The sequence below is a fragment of the Hoplias malabaricus genome, chromosome 2, assembly GCF_029633855.1.
Source record: "Hoplias malabaricus isolate fHopMal1 chromosome 2, fHopMal1.hap1, whole genome shotgun sequence".
In the NCBI taxonomy this organism is placed as follows: Eukaryota; Metazoa; Chordata; class Actinopteri; order Characiformes; family Erythrinidae; genus Hoplias; species Hoplias malabaricus.
The window spans coordinates 63,400,970-63,421,613 of NC_089801.1; the positions used below are offsets into that span (position 1 = coordinate 63,400,970).

The 20,644-nt window shown below is 39.8% G+C and overlaps 1 protein-coding gene across 2 annotated transcripts; it reads left to right on the top strand.

Moving 5' to 3' along the window:
- Positions 1 to 2,641: 2,641 nt before the first annotated feature.
- On the top strand, positions 2,642 to 19,937 carry mri1 (methylthioribose-1-phosphate isomerase 1). Of its 2 annotated transcripts, XM_066660715.1 has the most exons (7): positions 2,642 to 2,934; positions 7,617 to 7,840; positions 8,361 to 8,530; positions 9,453 to 9,629; positions 10,395 to 10,619; positions 12,733 to 12,789; positions 15,408 to 19,937. In XM_066660715.1, exons 1-7 carry the CDS (start codon positions 2,803 to 2,805, stop codon positions 15,419 to 15,421), a joined length of 999 nt encoding a protein of 332 aa, XP_066516812.1. In that variant the 5' UTR covers positions 2,642 to 2,802; the 3' UTR covers positions 15,422 to 19,937. The 2 variants fall into 2 exon arrangements, with proteins under 2 accessions (XP_066516812.1, XP_066516811.1); XM_066660714.1 differs by having other exon boundaries at positions 12,733 to 19,937.
- The last annotated feature ends 707 nt before the right edge of the window (positions 19,938 to 20,644 follow it).

Genomic DNA, 20,644 nt, shown 5'->3' on the forward strand with positions numbered 1-20,644 from the left:
AGCAGAGTGGCACTTATTTTGGGCCAATTATGATCACTCATTAAAGTGCAGATGTCAGCATTTTGTGCTTTGTGTGAGTGTGTTTTGTTGGCCATTGAGATCTCTCTCTCTCTCTCTCTCTCTCTCTCTCTCTCTCTCTCTCTCTCTCTCTCCCCATTACTTAAGGTAGCTTAAACAACTACTAATACACTTAGTCAGAAAGCTAATAACATTAACCTGAGTATCTAATGATCTTAATATGAATGTAGCATGGGCCAGTTCACTGTTAGGAGCATTTAGGGTTCATAAAATTAAATTGGTGTGGACAAATTAGCCCCATTGTGACATCACAGAATTCGGGCTATTGCATCAAAGATGGAGGTGGAGTCAGAATATGCTAAACTCAATTTTGTATGGACTGAGGCCCCATTCATTTGCTAATATATTCAGTCCTAAAAAAAAACAGCACTAGTTGTCTCTCCTTGTAGTTTTATATGTACTAGTTTTAGGAGATATTTTCTCACTGAGTACAAGATTTGATGAGAGGAAATGGGAAAAGGTGACCTTCGCTCTCCCCATTAGAACTTGTGAGCCTGGGAATCAATAATATAGCCCACCGTTACCAATAATACACTTTGCATAGTGATTCTGCAGTTACTAAAATTGGTCCTGCTATGAAATGCTGACAAAAAAAAAACCAATACACCCTTTTTTTGGAGGAAGGTCAGGAAGTGCACCATACAGAACAGATGTCTAAGGTGTTAAAACGGAGTGATTCTGTTATGGGTTGTTTGCGGATGAATGGAAGACACAAATAGTGACGTAAATTTAGCCAATCAGCAACTTTGAAATGGGCCCCTCTAGGGTGCTTCTTCCTGCCCCAATTAGATTTAGTTCACAGTGAAGTAGAGAACTGATGGTTATTGTTGATTAATCAGAACACAGGATTCCTGCAGCATCCACATTCAACAAGATCTCTCTCTCCTCCAGAATCCACCAAAAATTTGTGTGAAAAGTTATGTGTCAATAAACTTTGGTCCAGATACTTACTTACTCTCTCTTTCTCTCTCTCTCACACACACACACAGTTGTATTTTTATATTCATTCATTATCTGTAACCACTTATCCAGTTCAGGGTCGCGGTGGGTCCAGATCCTACCTGGAATCATTGGGCACAAGGCGGGAATACACCCTGGAGGGGGCGCCAGTCCTTCACAGGGCAACACAGACACACACACACATTAACGGACACTTTTGAGTCGCCAATCCACCTACCAACATGTGTTTTTGGACTGTGGGAGGAAACCGGAAACCCACGTGGACACGGGGAGAATACACCACACGTCTCACAGACAATCACCCAGAGTGGGGATCGAACACACATCCTCCAGGTCCCTGGAGCTGTGTGACTGCGACACTACCTGCTGCGCCACCCTGTAGTTGTATATACACTACAATATGATCCACCAATATACAGCACTCTAGAAACTCCTAATATTGTCTTAATAGTGTTTCTGCTGGTTTATTTATGCTTCTGAACTGCAATGTATGGTTATATGGTGGGCGATATTACCTCAAATCAATTTCACAATTAATTTATATATATATATATAAACGTAGTTCATTGATGAGGCTTGTGCTGTAAATATGCTCAAGTATTAAAACTGGAATTTCTGTTTTAAATGTTGCTGGGAGCTTGTACATTCAGTTTTTAAGGATTGAATTTTGTGTTTGTGCTTCTGTTGTTAACAGACAGTTGGGATAAACTATGGTGTTGAAACTGTTTTTGTCAGTGTTTACATTTCACTTGTTTATGTTCAGTGTCATCTTCTCTAAAGTCAAAACACATCCAAACCACTGACACAGCCTTTTTCTTTGGTGTGAGTTGCTGGAGTTGCTCGGTCTGCTTCTTTGTTTATGTTCTCCTCCATGTTGCTTACTTGTGGCAGATTGGATGGGGCAAAATACTGTGACTACAGTGCACTAGTGTGGTTTTAAAGGGACAGTTCATAAAAACAGTGGGGGACATTAAAATAGTTAACAAAAAATGGATGAACACAAAAGAAAAAATATTGAAAATCTATATTATTGTTATGGAAAAGATTCTCTTTTGAAGTTCTGAATGTCAGTTTTGATTAATTGCCAGCACTATGTATGATTCATACAATGAAATGTACCTACTATTTGAGCACATTACAGCTGCAGTTTATCGTCTGTTTTTCTCCATTTTATATTAAGAATGACTGATTTTCACAGGGTGTGTGTGTCCTGCAGTGTGTGCTAAACTGTACTGTGATGGCTGATGAAACTGACACTGTTACACACAGCCCCACTGAGGTTATTGTTCACCAGCTGCCGCAGTGGACACGGTGCTCTGGTCACGCAGCAGAACCACACTGGGTGACCAGCACTGACCAGAACCAGACTGGCTGAGGGACTGTAAACTTTACAGGGTCCTGATCTGAACTGCCCTGACTTGAAATGAGTCTGAACGCTGATAAGCTTTTAAAGTGATCCCACCACATAAAGAGAATCAAGTGCACTGATCTCAGCTCAGCAAGCTGGGAGGGAGAGGGGGCGTGGCCAAGGCTCTGAGTTTCCTGCCGGAGAGAGCACGTGGTTCCGTGTCTTGTATATAAGAGTGTGTGTGTGTTGTATATATAAGTGTGTGTGTGTGCTCGCGCTGTGTGCGTCTCTTTAAAGCGCCCCCTCTCCCTCAGCGCGCGCTGCTCCGGACCCTCAGGGGGGTGGTCGGTGTTACCGTTGTTTACTCTTACAATCCTTTCTCCAGAGGTAAAAGGCGGCGAGGGCGCACGGGGGAGATGGCGCTGGAGGCGATCCGGTACCGGACCGGTTCTCTACAGATCCTTAACCAGCTGCTGCTGCCGCAACAGAGCGTGCACGAGGAGATCCGCTCTGTGCAGGACGCGTACGAGGCCATCCGGACCATGAAGGTACGGCTCGCGCACACAAACACACACATACACACACACACCCGAGAAGCCCAGCGCGAGGCCTCGCGCAGACGTTCCTTTGTGTGCGCGCGGGGCTCGCGCTTTGTTCCTTCGTGCCGTCGGTGCGGCTCATTTGCATAAACATGAACCGGCCTCGGTGGGCGCTGATACTGTCACGGGTTATTGTGTGACGTGTGAATAAAGGCCTGGACCCCGAGAGCGAGGGGGTCTTTTATAAGATCCCCCTCCCTCCACCCGGTTCAGACGCAGCCCTCACCTACCCGCTCTTCTTTAATGAATTAACGCGGGGACTAGCGCGGAGGGGTTGCGATGACGTCACTGTCCCGTTCCAATTAGCCTTCTTTGTTCGTCGGTTATCGTCTGTTTTCGTTCTTGCACGTGATTGGCGCTGAGAAGTCACGTGACCTACAGAATAAGAAAAAGTGACACTTATCGGATGCTTCCCGGTTCCAAGAAAGAAGAGAATGCATGAATGCAAGAGTGATCTAGTAATGCAGGAATGATCTAGCACCGACACATGAACGGAGAACCTTGTTATAAAGGCTGCTAAACAATGAATGCAATTTGAAGATTTTAAATTGAAAATGTGAAAAATTCCTAAATTATGAACACAGAAAATGACACCAGGTTTCTGGGTCACAGTCTTGACCAGGTGTTATATTTTTTTCCCCATGAGGTCATCAAGGTGCCAATTTCCAGGTTCTGTCACAGAGAGAACAGTGAAGAATGTACATCGTTTTGAAAAATGAAAATGAAATGTGTTTGAATAATTTGTCATTGTACAACGTGCAACAAAATTTGCCTTCAGCATTTAACACATCTGTGGCTGTGAACACACACACACACACACTTGTGCACTAGGGGCTGTGAACCCATACCCAGAGCGGCGGGCTGCCATCCCTGGCGTCCAGGGACCATTTGGGGGGTTCGGTGCCTTGTTCAAGGGCAACCTTCCGGTACCAAGCCCGGTCTCTAACCATTAGGCCAAGGCTGCCCCCGTGCAGTCGTGATAGAGTTAAACCAGAGGAACATGAGAAAAGTGTGAGGAAACCACACTGAGACTCAGCGAAGAGAGCCGAGACTGTTGCTGGGATAAACAATAATGTAATTGATCCAGACGACCTGAAGGCTAAACATTCTGACCCCGACATTGCAGACCCCAGCCTCGTACTTGGATATTACCCTCTGTCTTGTTTAAAGCATGACTGTATAATCCTGTGAACTGTTCACAAACTATAAACACCTTAAAGTCCACGGCTGGGGGTGGAGTTTCTTTCAACAGAAGTTCTGCAATGAGCGCATTCCTGCTCTTGTACTCTTCTTTGTACAATGCTAGTATACAGGTCTGGTGGATGCTAACGGCATTTGGTTATCTATGTATCTATCTATTGATCGTTCAGTCTATCGATAACACATTTCTGATGGAAGGTGAGCAGGCTGTAAGTCATACACTCCATTTAAATGTTGCATTACACATTTATTACACATCTAGACTGTGGTAATGTTGGTGATGGTGGTGATGAAGTCATTTTACAGTGTAGCTATCATCAGTGCTAGACATAACACTAATCCGGACCAAATGAATATTTACTAAAAACAGTGTGCCGTAATGTGCTAAAGTAAACCATCAGATATTTTTTATTTTATTGGTATTTTCATATTTTATCTTTGGCTCTGAGGATGAAGCAGAATTTAACAAATAAATTACAGCATTTAAAACCTTTCCCGGTAGTAAACTTTACATTTTCCATCGTGTACCTCTTCACTTCAGCCTTCCACACAACACTGTCGACGTCAGTCTCATACCCGCAGTGAGGAAGGAGTCAGACGAGACTAACAGAAAGTCAGAATCGGGTATAAGGGTGACCCCAAACATTTGGCCGTGTGGTAGGCTGGTGTGTTGAGGCAGGTCAGCGCATACTGGCCGCTGAGAAAGTTACTATGAGCCAATTAGCTGGTTGTTGATATGACAACACCAGAGTAAAATGTGATTGGTCAGTGAATGTTTGTAGAAATCAAACAGAGGGTAATTTAAATGACACTGAAATTTTGCCATTAAAAAACATCGTGATTTTGCCTGGATACAATCAGCTACACACACCGCGCTGGTGAGAGCGTGAGGTGGGCTGTGTACTTGCTAAAGCCTGGCCTCTCTCTGTCAGAGCGATATTACAGTGTGATCTGAGATTATCCTGTGGTGTGGAGTGTGTAATCCAGTCTTTACCCCTCTGATCTAATCCCAGATCCATTCAGGACCCCCGGGTCGATCACTTACCTGCCAGTACAACCATCTGTACTTTGCACGAACAGGGAGTCAAACCCTAGTCCCCTGTGTAGAAGGCAGTAGCTTTACCCCTGCACCAACCTCATATTACACTAATGCCCCTCAGGAGCTGATGTTAAACTTGTGAAACACAGTCACTGAGGAATAACACAAAAGAAGTGTGTGTGTGTGTGTGTAATTACAGCTCCAAAATGGGAGATATCACACACCTGGCCACAGCTACTAAATTAATATTTACAAACAACTAGGAAACTGATCTTTTGTTTACATGTTATTATCATATTACAATATTACCCTATTTTTATTATTATTATTGCATACTTATTACTGATCTGAAGGGGCAGCCCTGTTTGTCCTCTTCATTTAAGAAAAAAGTCATTTGGAATTGTGCCGGAAAATGAGATCTGCTGACCCCACATCCCAGGAATATGGTCAAATCTGGGGAATGAAGTCATATGTCTGGAATGGATGTGGTCAAATTCTAGGAATGCAGTCCAATTCCAAGATTGTGGTCAAATCTCAGGAATGTGGTTAATTCCTGGGAATGTGGTCAAAGTCCAAGGATGTGGCGAACTCCCAGGACTTTGGCCAAATTGCACGTATCTGGTCAAAGCCCAAGAATGCGATCAATTTACAGGAATTTAGTGAAATCCTGAAAGTCTGGTCAAACCCCAGGAACGTGGTCAAATACCGGGATTGTGATCAAAGCCCAGGAATGAATCTGGTCAAAATCCCAGGAATATGATCACATCCTGGGAGTATGGTCAGGATTATATTTCTGAATGGATTCGCCCCAGTGATTCAGTGAATGTGTGGAGCCTTAATCTTAAATGTAGGGAATCCTGTTTGCACTGAAGCGCCCTGCAACGGAGTGGTCATCTGTGAGAAACAGAAACAGCTGGCGTTGTTGGACAGATGTTGATTTTATGAAAACACGCTGAAAGCCGAGGTGTCGTACCATTACGTCTATAATCCGAGTGTGAGCCGAGGCCACGTGGCGGGATGATGGTGGATGCTTCTTTTCTCTTGGTGATGTGCACGTTGCATGCTGTTACAGCAAACCTGCTCCATGCATTATTGATGCAGCCAGCTCCCTCCTTCCCTCCCTCCCTCGCTCTCTTCTGTTACATCTCCTGTCTGCTCTTCTCTCAGCTCTCACCTTCACTCAGATATCTTCCCTTCAGTTAAAAAAGAAATCTAAGATTCTGTTCTAATTAAATCATGTCAAGTTTAAAGTCCAAGTCAGAGACTTTTATTATGCCAGGATGATGTCATGAGATGGAATAGGTGTAGATTCATAATGAAATAGCCTTCAGCCGCAGCCATGTTATCCTTGCTGCATGATGTCACGGCTAAAATTGAAGTCCATTCCATTATTGAACTACAGCTATTCCAGCATGTGACATCATTATGACATAATAAATGTCCCTGACTTTTAAAGAGTCAGTGATATGAACTTTTGTTTAGTTCAAATTTCCTCTTCCTTCTTTTTGTCTTTGATCTTTATTTTAAGTGACATTATAACTGTGTGATGTTACAATGGTAATCAGAAGAATGACATCATAAACACAACCTTTATAACTGCATGATATCACAAATTCACAGATGGAGTTAACGTCATGGCAATAGTAAACATGGAATAGACTATGATGTCATTATATTTACACAATGAATGAATCCCTATGTTTTAAGGGGATGTTTACATGTGACATGTAACATTCACAGTAGCCTCTATAGTCCTTTACACACCAAAGTTTATTCTGTATTAGACAATGACTGGAGCTCTAGGTGCATGTCTCAGTCATTGGTATGTTTTTATTTATAAAGCCATTCTAGGTAAACTTTTTACTTGTTTTCTTTTTTTAATATAAATGTGGAAATCAGTCTTCGTTCTCTTGATGTGTTGTGATTTTTTTCATTCTCAAAGTTAGGACCAAATTAGGAAAGAGAGCTTTTAGGTTTTCTTCATTTTTACTTGGAAAAATAACAAAACAGACAGATTAAAAATGCTGTACCACTGAATGGTTTTAAGGATGTGTTGTAGTCAACTAAGTCCAGATTATCTTTGTGTAGACATTATATGTAAAATGTTTATGTGATTTATGTGATTATGTGCTTGTGTATATTCTTTAGTTGAAACTCTGTGCTGCTTTTGTGAAATTTTTAAATAAAGGTAAAACTAATATATATTAGTTTTTTTATTGCCCTGTTGTTTAAAGGCCATACTGGTGCAATAGCTAAACTCCCCTCTCGATACTGAAGAAATATTACATTTCAGCTGGTTTCATAACAGCACTAAATGTGTGCAACATCACATAAAAACACACATAATACCATCCCTGATAATGAGTTTGCCCACTGACCTCTGACTCAACAGGTCCGTGGAGCTCCTGCCATAGCGATCGTGGGTTGTCTAAGTTTGGCAGTGGAGCTGCGAGGGGGTGCTGGGGGCGAAGACCCGGTAGGATTCATCAGAGAGTCCCTGTGTCACCTGACTTCTGCCCGGCCTACCGCTGTAAACATGGGCCGAGCAGCTCGTGAACTGATGGAGTTTACTGAGAATGAGAGCATGGAGAAGAGTGGGGACCAGCTCAGAGAAAGGTACTGAGGAGGACTGGGTTGATTTCTTTAGCAGTGTCCCTAAAAATGCGACAATATTAATTAAAACAACTATTTATTTAGACAGTGTGAATGACTGGGTGAGTGTGAGAAATTGTCCACTGGTGTGAATGACTGGGTGAGTGCGAGAAATTGTACACAGGTGTGAGTGTACGAATGACTGGGTGAGTGTGAGAAATTGTGTACAGCAAGGACCCCACAGCAGAGCCTTGTGGAACACCACATTAAAATCCTGACCAATACAATACACTGTAAATCAGTTTTTCCAGAATTTACATTTCCTTTGTATTTAATTGATTGGGAGTCTGGCATTCACTCTCTTTGTTCCTATACATTTTGTTTACACCTCTGAGATATAGGAACTGAGATAGAACAGATAATTAAACCATAAATGTTATATTTGATACATTTCCCTGTATTTTTTTTTTTTTTACTTTGCCACTAAAGTGTGTTTTCCCTGAGATAACGTCCCTCGTTGTGTCTTGGCCCCACCCCTCTGCAGCGTGATTAACTGGATCGAGGAAATGTTGGAACGGGACGTAAATGACAACAAGAAAATTGGCAACTATGGCGCCCAGCACATCCTGTCAGGAGTGCCCAGAGACTCGGTCACCATCCTCACACACTGCAACACCGGCAGCCTCGCCACTGCCGGATATGGAACTGCGCTAGGTGAGACTGCAAATTAGAGATTTTGAAACGGTGTGCGCTTGGCTGTTTTTTTTTTTGTTTGTTTGTTTTTCTTTTTTTTTTTTAATCCTAGTCATGTTTGTTACTACACTTCTTTCTCATCACTGATGTTGCACAAAGAACATAACCTAGCAAAGCCGAAGATGTTCCACCTGTCACTTTAGTTAGTACGTGTGAAATGAGTAGCATTTTACTTTAGAAAAGAAACCAGTACCAGGTGTTTTTACAGGGTGTGAATGCGTGCACCTGCTCAGAAAATTTCATAGTTTGCCCAACAGTATTTTGTGGCAGTATGAAGCTTCTTTTATACAGGGATAGACAACACAGCAGCACCCAGACTCTGATCAGTCTTGTCATGCATGCAGAGATCTAGTAGCAAAAGTTCCAGTAGCAATTATTTGTACACCCCTTATCAAATTAAGAAAAAATATCACCTTTATCTTCATCTTTTAAAGAGGACATGTTCTGGGTCTTAATGAAACATCTTTGATGCATGAAACTTCATGAATCAACATAATGTCAGAGTCCAGAAAATACATGCTTCTCCAAAAGAGTAACTTTACAGGAGAAAGAAAAAGCCCTTTAAAAAAATCTTTAAATGGAAGTGATGTAAAAATTTAATTCCAAGTAATTTTGGAGCATTTCTATTGGTCCATTCATTAAGAAACTTTCACACAGTGTGAAGAAGAGCTGAGTTCAAACGATGTAGCAAACTAAACAACCACAAAAATACATGTTTTTCTTTGGGCGTTATATTTTCTGCATCCTGGATACTGTATCATTTGAAGAATGAATCTGGTCAGTGCCCTGATTCAGATGCTTATTCCATAAACAACAAATGAGTGAACGTTTATTTGATTTTCTGCCACTGTGTATTAACCTGTGTGTGTGTGTCTGTTTTCAGGTGTGGTGCGGTCTCTCCATGCTCTGGGGCGTCTGAAGCGCATGTATTGTACGGAGACAAGGCCGTATAATCAGGGAGCCAGACTCACGGCGTATGAAGCCGTGGCGGAGGGGTTTCCTGCTACACTCATCACTGACAGCATGGCTGCTCTTGCCATGAGAGAGAAGGGCATCACCGGTGAGTTCAAACTCTGAAATTCATCTTACCTGGTGGGTAACATCCATTTCCTAAAAACATAATTAAAAAAATAATAATGACTTACCTTTCTCCCCAATGTAGTCCAGTGTAGTCTTGATTCAGTCTGTTTCCTTCTTCAGGGCTTAGAGATTTGGGGCACTGGAAACAGGACAAACAGCCCCAGCTTTTGATTGCTTATTTTGTGTTGCTCGCTGAGCAACTTAGCACACAGCAACACAAGCAAGAACACGTGTCCGGGAAGTGCCTCCTACACAGAGGATTAATAATAATGACTCAATTGTGCAAAGTAGTTAACACAATTAGCTGCTTTAGCCTCTGGAAATGCCTTTTCTTGAACAATGTGTGACAATGTAATTAAACATAACTTCCGTGTCAGTATCAGTTGAGGAATGCGGAATACTGATTCTGCAATTGAAAGTTCAGTTGGGAGAGGGAGGCATTATTTTAACAAAGATTTCAAGCAAATTGTATAAATATTATCCGAGGTGCCTAAAAAGCAACATTAATTAGTTTAGAAAATCTTTGATATGAGAAATTTTGGACTTGGTGGGGGTGCTTCACAAAGCATGATTTCTCAGTTAGCCAGATAACTTAAGCCTGTAAAATATGTTTACCTTCACATTACTACTGAAAGTTTATAATATCTCAGGGCACTTACTCAGACTTGCATCCCATCCACCCACACACACATACACAAACACACACACAGCCCTAAGGTTTAACCGACATTTTGTGTGTTTGTAGCTGTTGTTGTCGGCGCAGACCGGGTTGTTGCTAATGGCGACACGGCAAACAAAGTGGGCACGTACCAGCTGGCCATCGCTGCAAAACATCATGGGATACCGTTCTACGTGGCAGCTCCCAGTACGTCATGTGACCTGAGTTTGGAGAGTGGGCGGGACATTGTGATTGAGGAGCGACCGGCCGAGGAGCTGACCAGCATCAATGGAGTCCCAGTGGCTGCACCAGGTGAGTCTGGCAGTTCATGTGTGGAAGTCTGGAGCCAAATTAAGACCACTGTTCCCAGTGCCAAGCATGCGACAGAGAGGTTTAAAGCCCTAGTTTTGGGTTGTGGAGCAGAAGAACTGGGTTCTCTGGAGAGATGGAGCTTCCAATACATGTGGGATGAGTTGCAGGGAGTTTGTGCTAATCGTTCCAAAATCACTGAACTTTACTAAGGTTTATGTGGTGGAATGCCATCAAATCCTCATTAAGCCATGTTAATGAGAGGGTGTCCACAAAGATTTGGACATGTAGTGTATATGCCATGAAGTGTGTAGGGAAGTCACTGCAGCCCTGGTGTGAAATGCATGTGTGAAGTAGTTCATGACAGAATGAGTGTGTGTGTGTGTGAGAGAGAGAGTGTTAAAGACGGCGTCTGTTGTGACATGCGAAATTGAAACTGTACAGTGCTGTTTTTAATTAATCAAGACTGAGAGAATGAGAGGGAGTGTGTGTGTGTTCACAGTTTAATTAAGTGTGTAGTTTTAATAACTGTGGTATCTGGGACTGAAGACGTTTCTCTGGGGGAGATTTAAGAGCTGATGCCAGAGCAGCTACTCTCTCCCTGACTGCAGCATTTCATGCAGAGTTTTAAACACAGAGCTGATATCAGACCAGTCAGACAGACTCCCTCTCGGTTGTCTGGTATTATGAGGCTCTGTTTTTATCTTAATACAAGGTCTAATCCAAGGAGCTGGTTGAAGATGTGATAATATTAAACCACTGTGGAGGATGGGTAATGTAGATGTCAGAGAAAACCCATCTCCAAGATGATAAATTTACAGTAGGAAGGAAAACACATCCCTGACACTACAGAAGCATGTCACATTTTTTTGTCTCATTCTTTTTCCCCTATTTTGAAGTTTAATGAAGTCCTTCTCATTGCCCGAAAGTGTGACTGATCAGTGAATAGTGTTTCCATGTTGTAGCAAAGCTGAGGCTGAATCTCAGATGTCTCCTATACACTCTGTAGGGCACAGTTGGTCATAAAATAAGTATCTGCACTCGGGGTAGGGTTACGAACTGCGCTGAATGTTGAAAATAATATTTAGTAAGATATAGGGCTGTGCCATATCGTATTGTGTGCAATAATATCGCAAATGTTTTTCAAATGATAAAAAAAAAATCAGTATCGTGATTATCATGATATTCGGACTTGTTTATGTAATGATATCATGCAGTTACTCGTAATACGGCATACATTCATTACGTGAGTCATTTAGGCACAGCAACAGGCGCAGTGTTGATTTGCTTCAAAGAATCAAAGAATTTTCTCCAAAAGAAGAGTGACTTCAGTCGTGTGGAGGTGGTTTGGAAATAAAATATCAATATTCTATATATATTTTATCATGACAGAACCTTGGGAAGTTACTGTTGTTTTTTTTTACAAAAAAAGCAAATGCTTATGCATTTATTTGTTGTTCCTTCTGAATGTTTGAAATGGTTAGATCTGTATGAAAATATAATGTTAAATATAATAATTTAAATAAGAAAATAAACATATTATTAATTGAATATAATTCATATTAATGTAACAGTTATTTTGTTGCAATAGTGTGTTCTTGAAATTAATAAAAGTATTTTTAAGTGTTTTTTCATATAGCCTGAAATATTGTGTATATATAATATATTAATATACCCTGAAATATTGTGATATTATTTTAGGGCCATATCACCCACACCTAGTAAGATATAAGGTTCACGTTTCATGCAATATGGAGGACTTTGGGAGTACATAGGGTGTACTTTGGGAGTATTTTTTTTTTATATATATATATATAGCTTTGGGCAGCCCGAGCTTTCCTACTGACGGACGACTGACACAAAACGAACAAAGCTCTGTTTACAAACGTGACATGTAGAAATGGGTCAGGGGCGCATACTTCTTTACTTTTAGCATCTAAATCAGGACAAAATTGTTGACAAAAACAATAAAACTATTTAGATATCACAGTTTTTATTTGAGTTTTGTGCTTGAGTAATGAGAAATTCCCCAATATGGCGGCTACTCTACACTGTAACATCAACTGCAATCTCTTTCTCTCTCTCTCTCTCTCTCTCTCTCTCTCTGTCTATGCAGGTATAGAGGTATGGAATCCTGCCTTTGATGTGACCCCTCATCAGTTGATAACTGGAGGTATTATCACTGAGCTGGGTGTGTTTCTTCCCTCTGAGCTGCAGGCTGCACTTACTGGCCGCCTCACTGCCCTCTAATGCCCCCCACAGGCCAGACTGAGTTACTGCACCAGAATTACCACTTTCTAAATGTCTGTCTCTTTCTCTCCTATCAACTCACAGTGGTGGAAATTACAGCTTTTGTAAAAAATACAAAAACAAACAAATAAATAAATAAATAAAACACACACACACATTCTCACAATTGTATATTACATAAACCCAGGGACGATTGAACAGCAACACCGCCCTCTTCTTTTCCACTCTGTTTATTGCGTTCCTAGCCCTCGCAACACTGGGTCTTCTTTCAAAGGGGAATTCCACCCTGTTTTAAAAACTTTCTGGAAGAACCCAGTGGCTGGGATTTACAAAAAGTCATTCAGAGTCGTTTGATATAAAATGATTCACTGAGGAGAAACTCGCAGGCTCAGACTGCTTTACAGACGTCTGGTTCCATCCATCATCACTGTGAACAATTCTGAGTGCGTAATTTTCTCTGGAAGTGTTTTATCAAACCAATCTCAATGACTGGTATACACCTTAACGTTTTTAATTATGCAATCATTTTGAAAATTTGGTGAGCTTGCCCTTTAAAGCCTTATTCAAGCAGGATGAGTTTTGCCAAGGACCTCACTGGAATTTAAACCTGTCCAAACACTAAATATGTAAACACTTAACACAATAAAGAGTCCTGCTGGATTCGAAAAGCTGATCTTGGAGGTAATCACTTAAAATATAGCACTTCCCCAGGTAAAACAAACGCATGATTAGGGATTAAGATTTTTCACTTTCCCCTTCTCATGCCCTTGCGCTCTCTCTCTCTCTCTCAGTTCCAGTCTTAATGAAAGGTTTATATTAGTAGAAAAAGCTTAATGCTTTAGCTGCGATCAGATTATGTTTCAAATTCTGCTGAACAGTTATGTTAAAATCATTAATGACTTCAAAAGTTAATTCTAATTGACATCAGTTCACGTTCAGGTGAGTGTGCGTCTTTCAAACATAGACTAATTAGTGGCTATGATGGCGGATTAGCATAACTGTATTTGATTTTAGCTGAGAATAAGGGCTATCGAGGATAATGTACATCTGTACAAAACTAGCTTTGAGTTGCTTTACAGTAACCCTCATGACACAAATCCCTCGCCATGAGTGCAGACTCTTAAAGGAGCTCATTGGAGAGAAACAAATCTAAATGTTATGTTAACATTTATCTTTTCTTTTTCGATGTCCGTCCTTCAGTATACAGTGCTGAAATACAATATTAAAGACTAACAGCCCTGAAATATAGCTTGAATACCAAATTAAGTGCCAACCAAAGTGCTACTGCACACTCCTCTGAGAGCAGAAGGATGTTGGGACAAATATAGCTCTTCTCCCACACAAATAATGCTACATTATCAAGTTAATAAGTAATGAATATAGGTATAGGTTAGAATTTACCTCGAGAGGAGCACTGTAAACAGCTTTGTCGCTAGGCAACCAACCCAAGTTCCGCCCACAAACATGGTCTTTCACAGCTAATGTAAATATTCCTACTCGTAACAAGTTGAATCCTTTATGAATTAATCCACTAATAATGTGTTCTACATTTGTTATGCAGTCATGCAAATGTTAGCATGGCAACTTCACTGTTGTTTTAACCTGACTAGCTACAACATGCAGCTTTGTAGCACATTTTTAAACTTGACCCTCATGGTCATGTAGCAATAAAAAAAAAATTGTAGCCGTCTGATATGAATAACTTTTGTTTTAAACACTGTTACTCTTAGCAAAAATACAGTAATATATTGAGCTTATATAAAATGAGCTTATACAGCACCATTTTTTTAATCAAAAGTTTATGGTACCATACACACTTCTCTTCATAGAGAAGTAAGATCAGAAAAGGACCATGGAGCTGTGTTTCAGTTTTTGTTTTTATCTGTCTACGCCCACGTCCACTGATCACTCTGAAATTCATAACACCTACGTCACATGAGGCCACTCGCAATATAAGAATAGGAGGGGCAACGAGGAGTGGGGTTTTTTTTATCTGAACTCACTCGCCCCCAAGAACTAACACAAACAGTGTCACACTTTACATATTTCTTTATTAATTTGCACATTACACTTGTTACAAACTGTCTACACCATAATATAAAGGTGAAGTTTTCAAAGTGTAATCACAAGAAAGGAATATTAAGTATTTTTTTTAATGTTTATATGGTATAACCTAACCATATTTTAAAATATATTTTATCTCGTATTGCTATGGAAAATGCATCATGCTGCAGTGCATTCTGGGCAAGTTCTGCTTCTGAAGTGAACATCAGTGTTAACCCATTCCCTCTGCCCTCCAATGGCTCAGTTGAAACACTTCACTTCAGGTGATGCAGAAATGCAATGCCCTTTAAGATGGCCCCAGGGATTCCCCCGATGGAAAATGTCGAGGCAAAGTAGGGCAATTTACGACCAGAACTGAAAAGCAGGGCTATTATTTTGATTGTTATAACCATTGTGGTAATTAAAGAACCATTGTAATAGTGAATATTTTCTGTAAAGATAGAATCTGATTATGATTTCTGCCTGTGTTTTGTACAGCTTGTCCAACCTAGCAAAAGTAGCTATGAAAGAACTCATCTGTGGGTGGAGCATGGAAATCCCAATTGAAAATCTATTGTTGCAGAATTTCGATTACACTTTTGAGGTTCTATTTAGTGTATGAATCCTCCTCAATATCATAACTTTGCAACACTTTACTGTAGGTCATTATCCACAGGGATACAGGTGCTACATTAGCCTACATAGCCATCATTAGCCTACATCCCAGCATCAGATCATAACATTTTTATAGGCCAAATCTGACTAACACAGGAAAGGTGATGTTCCTATAGATGTTTATGTAGTTTGATGTCTGCTGTCATCTAAGACCTATGTAGGTACCATGTAAACTTATGTAAAATGACCTGAAGTAAAGTGATGAAAATGAAAACAGATTATCAAATACAGTGTTGGAGGTAAATATTAAAAGGGTAAATGGATAGTGTTATTGTCAATAGCCTGAGTAAACGGTGCTAAGGAGCTTGACTACACTATACCTCAGTAGATCACCCAAAATCCTGTTCTTAAAACATCTCGCTGATTTTTGGCTTTTTATACCACATTTGTGGCGTGTAGTCCCATGTCATTTTGCACCTTGCTCACAGGCACATACAGACACACACAAACCCACACACATTTTCACTTTACTGATATAACAAAGTTAGGAATTACATGGTTTGTAGTGGATTGGAATTAATAACTGAATACAAATCTGGACTGGTAAACAATAGACTGCATGAAACATCGCTGATAGCTTTTCATATGCTAATATGCCTCGATGCAGTGTACAGACAACAGCAGATCCTAAATCAATATTACTATGCTAACATGGCTAATGGAGGATGAAAGCTATTTCCCTATAAACATTACATCAGCATTAGTAGCTCTCATTAATGCTGAATCAACAGCATTAACGGTGAATGAAAGCCAATATTGTTAGTAAGGCTAACAGGAATATTTTAATTGGCACAATAGTTAGAGGTTATTTTTGCCCATAGGTTAACAGTGAAAGAGTCTATTCAATTTGGTGAATAAGGCAGCATGCTAAATTGCACTAGCAAAAGTAGCTTTTGCTCATTTACAGCTAATGGTGTCAACAGCATTCACTATCAGAAAAATGAAGCTAACTGTGAACAACACCAGACTTGAATATTATAAATATAGGACTCTGTTCTAACTGGGAAAAATACTTTTCCTCCTTTGTTAGCTGTGCTGTGGTGTTTGACTGGTGCTATCATGATAACAGCTGAGATTAGCGCTGTGAGATGCTAGCACAGTCCAGTACATCTCTGTAAGATTGAATTTGAGTCTGGATTTGAATGTATTGAGGCCAGTTCTCCTCACTGCCTTACACAACCAGCAAAAACACCTACTAACCATAGCCACTAATCCACAACCCTTTATCCATGCCCACTAACTACGCCCTAATAACCACATAATATATCCTGGCTGTGACCAAGCCCCCATACCATTTTGACCCAACACTCTTCATGGTGTCACTGTCATAGCAGCATGGGGCACCATAATCTCCAAAATAGAAGAATTTCCCTCTTCTATCCTTTTTTTCACACTTTTTTCCTCTCTTACTTATCTTTAATGTAAAGCTTTGTGTTAGATCAGTATGGAAAGAGGCTTTTTGGGGGCAGAACTTGTAATGGGATTTTGCTTACTTTATGATTTCAGCTAAGAACAAACATGTAGCACCAAAAAAGAAGAGAAAAAAAAGAGAGAATAAAATCATTGTTATGAACTGCATATGTCAAATATATTTTATATTCAAAATACAGGACTTTGTTTCCCAAAAGTGTTCAAATCACCTTTTAAAATGATTGTAGAAATTATTTTTAAAAATAAATAAAATAAAATTGACTTTTAATTGCTATCACAGTGTTCTTACAGTGACATGAAGCTTTTGGGAAATCAGGTGCTAGCAACATCTCTGTCGTGATTTTATTTTTAAGATTTGTAGGAATTCTCTTATTTTGTAGAGGGGGAAAAAATAATGACCCGAGAGTGTCAGTCACTGTACACAGAAATGTAGCAAACTTTGTGGCCATCTGTGTGTTCACTAGCTTTATGATTCATTTTCTTAAAAAAAAAAAAAAAAAAAAAAAAAAAGTACAAGGTTTTTTTGAGTTTATCATCATGTTCACTCTTCTTTGGCTGTGACTTGTTTTTTATTATATATATATAAATATATATAAATATGTATGTGTACTGTATATCTCTGAATTGTGGTTCTTGGTGATGAAACTTGTTTTAAAAGCTTTCATGGGAAGGCCTTCTTCATTCATAATGCATCTCGCCACACCAAGAAGCATAGCGTAGCTCATGTAACTAATCAAAGACATCTTAGATTAGAATTGGGAAAAAAAGAACTAGATTAGAATAGCTACACCTATAAAATATGCTACTTTGTATCTACTGATGTAAACATGAGCAAAAGAATTGTAGTGTTTACATTTAAGATTGGTATAACATTAGCATGCTAACATTAGCACTGTAGCTAACAGCATTCCAACCTGTATAGGTTCTTTTTTTTTTGCTGCAACAACACAGTCAGTTTCATTAGTATAACATTTTAAACTAGATAGTCTACATTGAACTCAAATAAGAATCGTGTATATGTTCTGTAAAGCTAGTCCAACAAAGCAACTGTTTTTACTAGTCCAAATGTTAAGTGTGATGACACGTGTGACGTTTTGTCATTTCCGGGTCCAATCATCCCTTTGGCCATACATTTATAAGACATGTGTTTACGGTCTGAATAAAGCTGAATATATCAATCAATTCTATCTTGGTTCAGGGGGTTCATTAAAGGAATATGTTAAACATAAACAGAAGCAAATGTGTCTTTGGCAGCACTGTTTGCACATTCGCAGCTCATTCTGATCTTTGTGATCTGCCGTGTGGACTGACTGTGCTGCACTGTCTCTGGGAGCAGAGGAGACGTGGGGAGAGAGAGCTGCTGCTGCTGCTTTGTCTCTGGGAGCCGTAGGACTGCGGAGAGAGAAACTTGTCTCCCGTTGTTCCGTCTCAGGAAGAACAGGAGCCACAGAGAGAGATGTGTCTCCCGCTCATGGTTAGTCCCGGTGTTTTAATGAGTTGTGCTATCGATTATCTAAATTTGGTGCTAGTTGTTTGTAAAAAAAAAAACGCGCTAGAAGGTCTTAAAAGTCATTAAATCTATGAGCAAAATTACTGAATTAGGCCATGCTGAGCAGCTGTTTGGACCAGGGTTTGACGTTTCACAAGGTCACTACGTCATGACTTAACAAGCGGATAAGTGCATTTGTAGGTGGAGCCTGGAAATGTCAGCTGAGGAGTGTTCAAGCTAGAAATAAGCCTTTATATTGAAATATAGGCATATTGATAACGGGATGCTTCTTGTGTAATTATGCTGCCTCCATGTCTATGTCCGGACCTCTTAGGACATTTGTAGTTGTTCTGTAGACTGTGACCCTTCAAAATAAGGGATTCCAGGTCTAAGCCACTTTCCTCTGTGCAAAAATTTTTTGGGCAGTTTGTGTAAACAATGATGCTACATATCCAGCTTTGTTAACACTATTTAGCATAATTTAGTCTATCTGAGTCCGATTGTATCCCTACAAGTTGATGGGCTTGTGATAGTTTGTGAACTTTCTGAGGGGAAAAAAGCTAATGTAATATTGCTTGTTGCACATACACTTGCAATAATACAATCTATCTAACACTAGCAGTCCAATAAAATCACATTAGGGTCATTGTTAAATTAACAGACATTGGCACCATGTATTTAAACAGAATTTGGATTGGGATTGATAACTTAATAAAAATCTGGACTGGTTAACAGTAGTTTGAATGAAACTCCTAATAATTTGTCATATGCTAATATGCCACAATGCTGTGTACAGGCAGCCACAGATCCTAAAGAAATACTACAGGACTAACATGGCTAATGGAAGATGGAAGCTAGTTTTCTCTTTAAAGCAGCAGTTTTTTATATATTTTTATTGGTATGTTTGCTCCTGGTCTAATCCTACAGTTGCAGAATAATTCACTTTTACAGTACTGCCCTGAAATCAAGGGGAAGGTGGGATGGAGGGGAGGTGTGGCATCCTTTTCATTATTCTTTATCCTTGTCACTTTTCCCATAGAGACTTCCCTTAGACTTGGTGTTCCTCATATTGGCATGACACTGTATTCCTGCCATCTCCATTAGCAATGTGGTACAATGGGCATGGTCAGCCAAAATACAGCAGTTTGTGCTTTGAACCAATGAGAGTGTGTCTTGTTGATATTTTTTTTTCCAATGGGAAGGATGCTTCGTGGATGGCAGTGTCAGTTTGAGAAGACCTCCCCATGTGTGTGTGTGTTCATTCTTGTTTATTATGACTGCTAATTACAGCTAGGTTCTGTTTTGTACAACGTGAAAATATCAGAGAGAAAAAAAAGACTGGATTTTTTTATACATATGTATAAGATTATAATACTGTATACAGCTACATGAACTAAGAAATGTCTCTTTCACATCAGTACAATAAAGAAGAGGGAAACAATGCAGTCCTGGAGTCGTTATTTTTGTGTTGAGGGCTGCACCCACTGCGCACTGCTTATTATTTCATTCAGTTTTATTAGTTTGCTGCTGCCGGTCATATTAAACTTGTACGTAATAGTTTTAAAAAATATTTATATTTACTTTAAAACATGTAAACTTTGTAATATTATATATTCTATAATACAGAATGTGTTCAAATGTTTTTTTTAATTTACTGTATGTTAATATAAAATTAATTTAATGTAAGATGCTCCAGGTTGAATAGATATAATCCTGCATTTATATAGGAATTGACTAACAATTGGTTTGATCAACAAGGAATATGTGGGCAGTGTTTCAACCTCTAGCAGCACCTGCTGTGTCTGATCTACCCGTGTAGTGCAACACACACACACACCACCGCCACGTCTGTGTTACTGCAGCGCTGAGAATGATGCCTCCTAAATCGTACCTGTTTTTTTGTCCAAAACTGGGCTCCTCTTGAGTGTATAGTATGTATGATGTTGAGTGTATAATTTTGTGGTTCAGTCATTTTGTATTGGTGACAAAAAACATAGTGGACAATTTTTAAGACACTCAAACAATCCCACATATGCACCTCAATAAGTCGTGTACAACCGATGTACACTAGTGGATAGCGGATACCCATTGTACACTGAGTTTAGAAAGTCCCATATGTGGATGTTTCTAAAATCATTCA

What these genes read in the sequence shown, in the direction of transcription:
- mri1 (XM_066660714.1), top strand. Translation starts at nt 2,803, where the DNA reads ATGGCGCTGGAGGCGATCCGGTACCGGACCGGTTCTCTACAGATCCTT. An exon ending in GGGGACCAGCTCAGAGAAAG is followed by an intron (nt 7,841 to 8,360) that starts GTACTGAGGAGG and finishes ACCCCTCTGCAG; the next exon opens with CGTGATTAACTGGATCGAGG. An exon ending in AGTCCCAGTGGCTGCACCAG is followed by an intron (nt 10,620 to 12,732) that starts GTGAGTCTGGCA and finishes CTGTCTATGCAG; the next exon opens with GTATAGAGGTATGGAATCCT.